Source organism: Quercus suber, unplaced genomic scaffold (assembly GCF_002906115.3).
Source record: "Quercus suber isolate HL8 unplaced genomic scaffold, Cork oak 2.0 scaffold_280, whole genome shotgun sequence".
In the NCBI taxonomy this organism is placed as follows: Eukaryota; Viridiplantae; Streptophyta; class Magnoliopsida; order Fagales; family Fagaceae; genus Quercus; species Quercus suber.
The window spans coordinates 306,510-318,999 of NW_027069736.1; the positions used below are offsets into that span (position 1 = coordinate 306,510).

At 35.7% G+C, this 12,490-nt stretch overlaps 1 protein-coding gene across 2 annotated transcripts; it reads right to left on the reverse strand.

Moving 5' to 3' along the window:
• Positions 1-4,404: 4,404 nt before the first annotated feature.
• On the reverse strand, positions 4,405-12,490 carry LOC112035648 (phosphatidylinositol N-acetylglucosaminyltransferase subunit A). 2 transcript variants are annotated; one of them, XM_024068480.2, is made up of 9 exons: positions 12,317-12,490; positions 9,149-9,285; positions 8,041-8,613; positions 7,083-7,237; positions 5,908-5,998; positions 5,653-5,769; positions 5,292-5,395; positions 4,732-4,822; positions 4,405-4,644 (listed from the first exon to the last, which is right to left on the reverse strand). In XM_024068480.2, exons 2-9 carry the CDS (start codon positions 9,266-9,268, stop codon positions 4,537-4,539), a joined length of 1,359 nt encoding a protein of 452 aa, XP_023924248.2. In that variant the 5' UTR covers positions 9,269-9,285; positions 12,317-12,490; the 3' UTR covers positions 4,405-4,536. The 2 variants fall into 2 exon arrangements, with proteins under 2 accessions (XP_023924248.2, XP_065637902.1); XM_065781830.1 differs by lacking the exons at positions 5,908-5,998; positions 7,083-7,237.

The window sequence follows — 12,490 nt, forward strand, 5'->3', positions numbered from 1 at the left end:
TCTTGTAACAGAACTGGTCCTTCCACCATCTCAGATTCTCGGACATCCCTAGCTGTGTGTTAGGGGGGGTTAAGAGAGTTGGGGACCAGCTCTTCTTTCTTCTTTCCATTCCTTTGGTTTGGTATGTGTTATTAAACAGTGCATGTTTATTTTCTTTCCTGAAACAATTTGATGAAATTCTAAAATCCAGTGCCTGCTCTTAACTAGTATTTGATCGCAAATTCTAGTTAGTTAAATTGATAATGTCTCTTGTTGTCATCAAATAAAAAACTTGAATTTGAATTTTGCCTACACTAGAAAGAAAACGTCATAGATTTCAAATCTCTATTAAAAACTATTACTTGGTTTTAGTCAGTGCCTGTACTAGCAAAGAAATCACAGTCCTGAAAATCATATTGCTCTGTACTAGAATCAGCCATACTAAAACCAATTCAATTGCCACAACAAGCATTAACAACAGTATCAAAATTGCTTCTTTTTTCTCAACAAACTTTCATGAATATGGAACAACTAAACATAATGGACAAATGACCAATCTACATTTTGAATAAACAACAAAAAACCCATCATAAAATCTCTACCAACCAAAACTAAATTACAAGTACAATTACAATTACAAAACTTGCTCAAATTCTAAACCATACCAAATCTCAAAGCAAGAGCATTAACAACACCATCAAAGCTATCAAACTTATCACTCACCAAATCAACTTTGACACCCAAACTCTCAGCCCCAGCAGCCGTAACAGGCCCATGGGCCGCCACAACCAAATCAGGACACGTTTTCCTCACCATCTCCCAATCCCAACCAACCATTTCCCTCAGACTCTTCAACAGCCCATCCACCTCAGCAGTGCTCGTGAACACCACCGCACCCAATTCCCCCCTCTCGCACTTCTCCACCAGTTCCTTCCCACACTCGCGCCCCTTCCACCGGGTCTCGTACGCGCTCACCCTCACTGGATCCCACCCCTTCTCCTCCAGCTCCTTCACAAAATTCGCCACCACCGCCGGCTCGTCGAGCCCCACCACGGTTGGGACCAGACACAGGACCCTCCGTCCGAGCCCTAGACCTAGCGCGTGGACTAAACCGCTCGGGGTCGCGATTGGAGGCACTAAGACTCTGATTCGGTTAGGGTTTTGGCAAAACTTGGCGATGAAGGAATCGTCGTGGACGATGAGTTCCGAGTCTTTGCCGAGAGCGGCGAGGACGAAGGTGTGGCCGTGTGGGGATAAGAGGGGTTCGGCGAAGTCAGCTATGGCGGTTGAGAGGGATGTGATGGCGGCGCGTGAGGTGAAGGCGATGGCGGAGAAGGATTCGAGGGTTGGAGGGGGAGAGAGGTAGGGTTTGAGGGAGTGTGGGGTTGGGTGGGTGACTAGTGTGGGGCACCACAGGGGATTGAAGCCTTTGAGGGTGAGCAAGTGAGACAGACGCGCCGCGTAGTTTGGTGGCGTTGTAAAAGCTACGTTGGGGTTGGAGCGAGTGGTCGTGGCGGCGGTGGTGGGGGATAGTGGGCCCGGAAAAGGATACGTTGGATTTTGCATGGTCATCATTTCTTTGGTCACGTCAATTCATTCATTCATCTAACGCTGAATAATATATATCAGCCTTCTTCTTTTTCCTTTTTTTAATTCAATTCTATACACTATTAATTTAAAAATATTAGCTTTTTTTAATAAAAAAATCAGTTAAATTTAAATATTGATTATATTGACCAATAAAAAAAAGTATTGTTATCTTTTTCAAAGATAATTAATTCAATGTACCGGGGTATTTGAATTCAATTGAAAATGATAAATTGTGCTCAAAGATAAATTACCTAAGTTATTCCAATTAGTAAACCATAATAGTTTACTTTCCTTTACTGGAAAACACATGTTCAAATCTCTATCACTCATTAATATTAAGAAAATAACAAAACTTATATACAGTACTTTAAGTACTATTTTTTTAAGTTTTCCTCTTAAAATTTAGTCATGTAACTACTTAATTAAAAAATACACTTTCATCTCATAAGGAAAAATTTACATAGAAAAATCTTAAAAATAAAACCTAAAGAACAGCACTTAAATATCATACCTAAGTCTTGCTTTTAAGAAAAACGGTACACTACCAAAGTGAATTGAGCTCACTAAAAAACAAATATTTAAATCTCCCTCACCCATTTATATTAGGCAAAAAACCATTTTACATACGTGTAGATCCACTCACTACCAAAATAAACTGAGCTCGTGGAATGAACCAAAAATGATCAAAGTGAACCAAGATAGACTAAAGTGGATCAAACAAATTAAAGTGGACAAAATAAACCAGAGTTAACCAAATGGACATAATTGGCAGAATTAATGGACCAAAATGCTATGCAGGTAGCTCAACAAGACTACAACAACAATAAATATTAGGTTTCAACTTTTATATATTATATAAATAAAAAGATTTTTTTTATTTTCTTATATATATAATTTGATAAGAGAAATTAAATTCTGAATACCTCTATTAAAAACATCATGAGATGCTAATTGTGCTATATTCATCTGCCTTAATTTTTACTTTCATTTTTTATTTTTTTTATTTTTTTGGCAATTATTTATACGTGAAGATATTCACTTGAAATATGGCAGGATGGTAGAATTTCTTTTGTTTGCCTATGAAATTTATTTTGGTATGGTTTTGAGAGAGGGAATGTACAAATTAAGAAAGGCAACATTTAAATTAGTGTTACTTGATCAAACTATCCGATCCACTTACACCTTGGCAGGGCCGGCTGAAGCTATAGGCGAGCTAGGCCACCGCCTAAGGCCCCCACTTATAAGAGGGCCCCCAAATAGTAATAATATAGTATATAATATTATTTTTCCATCTGAGAAAAAAAAAATTTACAAACGGCCATCACCATGAAGGCCTGTTTCTCACAGAGACCCGTTTCTCACCGAAAAAAAAAATTAATTAATTAATTTCAAACAGCCATCACCAAATCTCATCAGGCTACCCGTTTCTCACAGAGGCCCGTTTATCACAGAAAAAAGCTGAAGTGACAAACTGACAATGTAACTAATCCCATCAGATCAGACCATCACCAAATCTTTAGCTTGCATAAGAAAATATTACAAACAGCAAAAATTATTAGCTTGCAGAAGAAAATATTACAAAAGCAGAAAGAAGAGGCAAATAAGGAAAAAAAAAAAAACTCATTCTCTGACTCTCCATATCTTGATTCTAAAAAAACACTCATTAGTTGGCTTACTCATCAACTGTGTTGGCAATAGACTTGTGTGTTCACTGAAAGTTCGTTTTTTGTTTTCTCTTCCTTTGTCTCTTTCGTCTTCTTCATGTTTACTGTTGGGTATCTCGGTTTTTTTTTTCATGGGTGTCTAGGTTTTTTTTTTTTTTTTTCTTTTGAAGAGGAGTTTGCTCACGGGTCTGTTTTTTTTTTCTTTTCTTTTCTTTTGAAGAGGGTGACGCAGGTGGTTTTTTTTTTTTTTTTTTTTTTTTGCTGAAGCTGAACTTTGGTTTGGTTCCTTTAGATTTCTCTAGAAGCCTTTTGATTCTTTGAATGGTCTGAATGGTTAATAGACCCATAAGAGAAAAGAGTTAAAGTCTTACACGTTTAGGCTAAATAGTCTTACACCTTTTGAATGGTCTGAATAGTCTAGTCTTACACATTTTTTTTTTTTTTTTTTATTTTTTTTTTAAAGAAATCAGATAAGGTGGTATGGGAGTTAACTGTTAGGTATTGATCCAGTGATCTAGTCCTACACGTTCTCTTTTTTTTTTTTTTTTTTTTTTTTTTTTTTTTAAGAAATCAGATTTAGAGGGATAGTGACCAGGTTTTAGTCTTAGTAGATCAAGTTGAGTCCTACACATTATGCTAAAAAAATAGGTTTCCTGTTACACAAAAAAAAAGAAAAGAAAAAAAAAGAGTATTAATAACAAAATTATAAATTTAGAATAATTTACTTTGTATTAATATTAATTTTAATTTTTTTGTGCAGATTCAAAGTGTAAAGTGATCATATTAAGTAAAGCTACAATTGTGCATTTGATAAAACAGGTTCTATTGTTTTATACATTAAATTTATATTATTCTAGTTAAATTGCAATTTTTTTATTTATTATAGATTGTGTTTCATTTATTCCTAAAAATTTAATCAGTAATTTTGCCTCTCAAAAAGCAAGAAAAATAAATTTTAATTGAAAAAAAATATGAATTTATAATTAAATATAATAAAAGACCCCGTTTAAAGTTTACGCCTAGGGCCACTAAATTCATTGAGTCGGCCCTGCACCTTGGTGCTGTCACTGGATCAAACCAATATCTAGGTTTGCCTCAATGTCCAACTTGCATCATGGCCATTTTGATTTACAGTTGGACCTAGTGGTGACAAGAGAGCCTTGTAGCTCTGTTTAATGAATGCGGAAAATTGCCCTATATTATAAGCACAATTACATATTGTACATTACATTCAGGCATGTATGTATGTAAAAGAATTCTCAAAAAATGCATACATGTAAAGGAACCGAACACTTGGAAACAATCATCTCAAACTGTGGTCCTTGTTGAAGACTTGGAAGTCCTGCGATATCTCTCTATCTTCATCATGGGATAGAACAATATCAGGTACCACCTCAATATCCTCTGCAGGCTAATGGAATGTGACTGGAAGATTAGTGCCACAAAGAAAACAAGATAATGCAGAAATTGCAAAAGAATACAAGAAGCATTACGATACCTTCCATAGTTGCAATAGTCGCCATAACAAAAAATCAATGATCATAACCAAGCAAAACAGCTTGCCTGCCCAAGCTCCACATGCCAGGTACCTGATAAACAAATTAAGCCCATCAGCAACCCTTGAAATTGCCTTAATGCTAAGTAATTTCCCTCAATTTTTCACACATCTAGACCTAAACAAAACTACAAAATTTAAGTTCTACACCCCCAATAGACAAAAATTGGGGGGGGGGGGGGGGGGGGTGGGGGTTGGAGGAGGGGAACTATTGAACAAATTATTTTAAAAAATTGCTGAATCAAGTTTGTCATGTTGTATTAGTACAAGAAGCATCGTGGCTGTTGGTAGCCAATTTAACCAACATTGATGGTACCAGACAAACAATCTTAATTTAGATTTTATGTTCACCTAATGAAGATTTGTTTTTCATTTGCACAGGTAATCATAATAATTGATGATTGATACTGTGTGTACAACAAATTTATTTTAGTGGTACTTGCTTGACTTGCTTTAATAGAACACGTGAGCATCAAATAAAACGTAAACTTTTAATATCATACCGTGACAGCCGTTCTAGAAGATTTTGATTAGCGCACTTCAGAGCACGGTCATACACAATCTCTGTCCTTTTTGCGACATCATGCCAATCATAGAGCTTCTTTATCTATCAAAAAATAATGAAACAAGAGGACCAGATTGGCCACAGTACAAGTAATTAAATATTCATAAAGCCATGAGCCTTATAGCTCAACTGTTTGGCACCTCTGGATGTTTCCACTGGAGACATCTAAGGTTCAAATCTGCCCTCTCCTGTTGTAATTATTGAATTATCCAAATATATTTTCATAAAAACTTTTTTATTTTTATTTTTATAAGTGTATATTCGTAAAAACTAAAGTATATTTTAAAGAATGCACTCACACGATTGTGCATATCTTGGGGGTCAATCATAGGAAGTATAGACATCGCCTTCTTGATTGCTTGTACCATATCAGTAGGATCCGGCTCCGCAAGAACAATCATGTCATCTGGCAGAACCTATTAGGATAGAAGGGGTTAGCTAAACTAAAATATTACTTAAAAAAAAATCTGGAAACTCATCTATTCCAACAAAGATGTAATTTACAAGAGAATATTATATCAACCAGGTACAGAAGAAACATCTCATATACATGCCTCTGGGACACCTCCTACGCGTGTACTGACTGTTAATAATCCACAACTAGCAGCTTCTAATATGGCTATGCAAAAAGCTTCTGTTAACGAACTGCCAAAAGGGCACAAATCAGATCAGACAAATAGAAGAAAAATATATCTTTTTTGGCTACAATAAAAGTAATGCCAATTTTATTACAATTGCAATGCTGCAGATTTACATGCTATGCATGCTAAACAAAGTAGGTATTATTTATGTTTCAGGACCTTCAATAGTTTTTGTAGCTCATCTCAAGATTGGCAGTTCACAATCACCTTAAAGTTGAACCTGAGGAAAATTTAAAGAGAGCCTCATCATAAAACTAACCCAAGGAATAGCTGAAGGTGTGTCTTGTGTCACTATTGCTTTCTGTTTAGCCAGAATTATCTATATCATGCCCTCTTTTGCCTATTTCTGTGCGTGTGTGTTTTATCTGAAATGAATTAATCTTCTCCGGCCCTTTTTATGGAGTCTTTTTATAAGTAATTAATTTATTAAAAAAAAAAAAGAACAAAAAGCGGAGCAATCTTAGTACAGGGATGCGTGCAAGAGAAATAAATGACAGCACTTTGAAGGGAAAACTGTGGAAATCCTTGTCATGATTGAAAACTTGAGCACGCGATGCAGGAAAACCACATCAGCATGCCTTTCAGTCCTTGGCATCAATTTTACTTTCTTTTAATGGTGCCTCAAGACCAACATTGTATGAGTCATTAGGCAGTTGCTGTTGCTCTCTTATACTTGCTTTTCATTTAGGCCTTCTTGTCACCTAATTTTCATTTTCACTTCTTTTTTTTTTTTAATCTCAAAAGTATAAAAACTATTTGAAATAAATTAGGCTACTTCAAAAGATATAGACTACTTCAAAAGAAAGCAAACAAAAAAAAATTGTAGAATGTAAACCATAAGAAAGCAACGTTGTACAACTCGTATACAACTGTAAGATGAACAAATATTCTTCAGTTTTACTAGCAAAATAATTTACCAAATTTATAATTGGTTACATCTAATTGTAAGATGAACAGATATTTTGAATTTTACCAACAACCATACTTTCAAGTAAGTTCATCTAGATACCAAATGAAAGTAAACTACTTATCCGCACAATTGAAATAAAAGTATAGTAATTGGAATAAGATATTCCATGAATACCTACCTATTTAAGAAAATATGGCCAGAAATTAAGACAGACCGTACTCGAGCATGGGGTACAGCGCCCAACATTTCTACTCGATCTTGAAGAGAATGCTTCTCCCTCATCTCTTCCAACCGTACCCGCTTAGGTCCATCTCCTCCAACAATGAAACGAACCTTAAAATATATCTATACATTATTAAAATAAAAAATAAAAAAATAAAAATATAAAAAAAAATATAAAAAAAAAAACCCATGCTAATAATACTATTAATGATGTTATGTATTCAACTATCCTACCTTCAATCTTTTTGACATAAGGATTTCCTTATAATAAGGACGGAAACTCCCCTTAGATTCAAGAGAAAGTACAACAGGATTCAAAAGGAATAGCTAATTCATGCTATTCGTCAATCACAAAATTCTTTGAAATTCATAGTTAGACCTCTGAATTATAAGCATCAGTATATATATATATAGATAGATAGAGAGATATAACTAAAAGGTTATATTGGAAATATAGAACATCACAAACCATGTACACAGGAAGTGTACAAGGGATGCTAGAAACATCATCTAAAGCATCAGTATACATTGTGCTGTTGTCATATTCTATTTGAAGGAATGAAGTGAATTACTCTTAACACCAGTGCCAACACCTCTGGTGTTTTTCCTTTATTTTTTTCTCCTGAGAGAGAGAAAGGTCAAGCAACTGCATAGTAGAAAAGGCATATCAAAGAATCACCTCTTTTTTCCTTTTGGGATTAGAAGGGGGAGGGGGGTGTGACTTTCATGGCTGGGTTGGCTTACGTTGAAGCCTCCAAAGCATTGTAGTCATATATATAACTCTAGCCATTTAGGTGAAAGTAGAATCGGGCCATAGTTCATGTTACTGCCTTATCAAGGAAGAAAATAAAACGAAGTATAAATGCCTACAATCATGAAATGAACCCAATATAAAATAATGTCTTTTAACTCACATTAGGATACATACGGCATACTTCTGGAATGACTTCAACCAGCAGATCCGCACCCTTCCGATAAACCAATCTACTTATCACAACAATAACAATTTCATTACCACTGGGTCGCTCTGCGGTAGGCTTGAACATAGCCGTGTCAACAGCATTAGGTATAACATAAACCTTTTCTGGTGGCAGTCCTGAACGTAGCACAGTGTTTTCTTTGCTTGTGTGAGAAACACAAATGGCCTGACTTACATCTGCTAAAGTAAACTGCAATACCTTATTCATGTGGATGCTTCCCACATCAGCAAAACCATAGAGTGAATGATCAGTAAATACCACCTTGTACCCCATAGTGCGGGCATGCATTAGAGCTTCATGACAAAGAGTTGAGAAGGCTTGATGTCCATGAACCAATGATATTTGTTCTCGAATAAGGATAGTCCTTATAATAGGAAGTGTCCCGTAGAAGGTTGGTAATGTATTCTGCATAAGAAATGGTTTCCATGGCACATAGTAGACTTTCAGACCACCTGTCATATATCTCACTCCAGAACGATTTCCATAGGCATGAGTCATAACCACCACCTGAACAATGAAATAAAAAAAGATTTTTTCATCAAGGACAACTAACACTAAAACTCAATGCAGCAGCTATTCAGTAGACAGCAGGCTCTTGACATCACAATTGATTTCCAAGAAAGTAAAATTAAAATAAGAAGAGAGAGAGAGAGAGAGAGAGAGAAAGGAAATGGTAAGGCGATAGAAAGAAAAATAATAATAATAAAATGGACAATTTAAATTTTCTTTTAGTTGTCAAAAAAACTATTTAAAATGTTCTTCTATAAATTTATGAAGAGATAAATAACTAGCAAGTTATAGAGATGAGAAGCTTGTTCAAAAAATATTTTTAGAGAGAGAATCTTCTTCTTCATTAAAAAATGGGGAAAATACAACCTCCAAAAAAAAAATTCCCATTTGTACATTCCTCCAACTCTTCTCTTTATTTCCTTCCCAATCAAACAGAATAGACCCTTTGTAAAATTTCTTCCTCATTGCCTCTAGCAATGTTCAAATGAAATAGCAAGGAGTTGAACCTCCAAAGCAAATAACAATCTCTAACCTTGTGACCAAGCTTTAGTAGGCATTGTGACAGGTAATAGATGTGATTCTCCACACCACCAAATTTGGGATAGAAAAAATCAGAGACCATCAGAATCCTATGCCTTTTTGGGTCACCCATTATGTCATCTCAATCATCTGCAACAAAGATAATCTTCTATTTATGAGATAGATATTATTTATTCAAGATGTGATAACTTGATGAGAAAGTTATAAACTATCAGCAAATCACATCATCAAAAGAGTAGAGGAAGAGCTATGGTGAGCAGTGTCAACCAGTAGGGATCTTTTTATATTATGTTTCAGGTTGTTTCTAGTAATATTAGAAAAAAATATTTATTAATCCAAGGCAATCTTTTAGCAGAGAAAAGAAGAAGGTGAAATTGTGAAAACAGAGAGAGAGAGAGAGAGAGAGAGAGAGAGAGAGACCCAGCTACCTCAAATTAGTCAGAAATTGCTTTCGTGACTTCAAAGGAAATTGTTATGGCGGGAATTCGCAGTTTCTTTATCGAATCTAAGTTAATCCAATTGGTATTAGAGGGGGGAATTTTTTCGTCTTACAGATTTTCGAAAATGGCAAACATTTCATGAGATCTGTGTTTATGGGCAAGAAAGCAGCATAGTGGTTGATGGCTAAAATTGAGATTATTGTCGTTGAAGATAATGCCAAACAATTTTTCGCGTTTCGGGATGGTGATACATGAATAAAAAAATGCAAATATAAATTTCAAATTACATATAAGATAAATGGAAGATAGAGGGATTTTATTTTTTACCCAGCAGTTGAGAAGTTGAATGTAGTGTACTATTGCTTTTTTTTTTTTTTTTTTGATAAGTTTCATGAGATCTGTGTTTATGGGCAAGAAAGAGTGGTTGATGGCTAAAATTGAGATTATTGTCGTTGAAGATAATGCCAAACAATTTTTCGCGTTTCGGGATGGTGATACATGAATAAAAAAATGCAAATATAAATTTCAAATTACATATAAGATAAATGGAAGATAGAGGGATTTTATTTTTTACCCAGCAGTTGAGAAGTTGAATGTAGTGTACTATTGCTTCTTTTTTTTTTCTTTTTGATAAGTTTCATGAGATCTGTGTTTATGGGCAAGAAAGCAACATAGTGGATGATGGCTAAAATTGAGATTATTGTCGTTGAAGATAATGCCCAACAATTTTTCACGTTTCGGGATGGTGATACATGAATAACAAAATGCAAATATAAATTTCAAATTACATATGAGATAAATGGAAGATAGAGGGATTTTATTTTTTACCCAGCAGTTGAGAAGTTGAATGTAGTGTACTATTGCTTTTTCTTTCTTTCTTTTGTTTTTTTATAAGAAGAATGTAGGGACAATCCTTTGCTCAGACTGCAAAAACTAGAGCAACAGAGCAGCCATGGCATCCCCCCAAATTGTTTTGGTAATGTGCGCCTATCGCACTATCATCATCATCATGATAGTGCACCACGATAAACCTCTCCCGTGGAAATACCACACCACCCCTTCCTCAAGAGGGAAGCGCTCGGCCTTAGGCGCTGTGTACTATTGCTTTTCTCTTTTACAATAATCCAAGCTAAGCTTATGGGAGTGAGAAAAAGGAGCAGAAACTTGAGACCTTGGGATGGTAATTGGTAACTAAAATACTACTAGCATTACTGTTTATGTGGCTGCAACCAGATGTCACATGAGGATATATTGATAAGAATTCAAGAAAGGGAGATACAATTATTTTGGTTCCATTCCAGCCCATGGCAGATGAGAGAGATAGTGAAGAACTGAAGATTCCAAAGAGTGGGTCACAGTTTTGAGGTTGGTCTGGTCAGGTGCTAAGACTTGAAAGATTGTCAAAATGAGACTGCATATGCTAGTACTACTACAATGTGACATGCTCAAAAGCAAAATTTGCAATTCCTTGTCCATTTGAAGAATATTTTGGTATCGGTTTATTCCAGCATACCATTTCAGATTTACAGCTAAACATACCTTATGTCTTCATCACACATAATTTCATACCTAAGTTAAATCCATGTTAAGAGCAAGATTTGAACTGTAAGATTTGTCTTCATGGTAAAATATGTCTCATGCTTCTATTCCTTACTCTTTCTGGCTCTATGCTGTTCAGACAGCTATTTTTCTCATTAATCTTCATCCCAAAACTGTACTTCAGTCTCATTCTCCTTGGTCCAAGTTGTATCACTCTAAACCAACCCTTTCTCAACATAAAGTCTTTGGTTGTGCCTGTTATCCATATCTTAGACCTTACACTTCTCACAAACTTGAACCCAGAACCAAGGAATGCACTTTTATAGGCTATTCTGTCCAGTCCAAAGGTTATTTGTGTTATGACAGATATACTCAAACCATTTACACCTCCAGACATGTCTTGCTCAATGAAAGTTTATTTCCTTTTGCTTCTCCCAATACATCTCATACTTCCCCTTCTGTTTCTCCTGCTTCTTCTTCTTCCATTGATCCTTTACAGCTGTCAAACTTACTACATCTTCATTCTACCAATTCTCATTCTCTTCTAGGAACTGTCCCAGCCTCCACATCTCCTCACTCTACTCCTATTTCTTCTCTAGACCCACTTCCTAATTCCGCTGCTCTTCCCTCATCTACTGTTCCAGATTCTGTTCCTCCTTCAGAAGTCTTACCAACTACTCAGTCTCAACCTCCACTTCCTGTTGTCAATGTGCATCCTATGCAAACCAGGTCCAACCATGGCATTACCAAACCTAAGCTGTGTTACCAGGGCACCATTGATTATACCAAAACAGAACCACCAAATTTCAAAGTGGCTTCTAATTTCTAAACATCCTCAGTGGTGTTCAGCTAACAACCATGAATCAATCAATAGCTTAGCCTAATGGGACCAAATTTCAAATACCAAATCAAGAAAAATAAATTTAGGATGAATCAACAGCTCAAATTGCTCACAGAAATAATATCAAATCAAAGTATCAGACTCACATATTCTAAAAAGAACAAGAAAACAAAATTGACAACATAAACCCCATCTCAAATTGCAGAAATGTCTGAATAAGAAACCCAAAAAAAAAACTACATCAAGTTGACAAGCATGAATCAATAGGTCAGGGGCCATTACTCAACGCTCAACAGCTCAATCAATCGGAAGCCATTAGAAATAACAAGAATGAAATTACCTGCCATATAAACAAGAAATCGACCCCCACGGCGGCGATGGGGGATCCTCAACCCTTCAAGGCGGCGGCAATGGGTGAGCTCGGAAGTCGAGGGAGAGAGAGAAATGTGACCTGAGAGAATGGTGTGGGAAACAAATGGTGATTAAACGAAACAACGGTCTTGGTGTCTTTGGT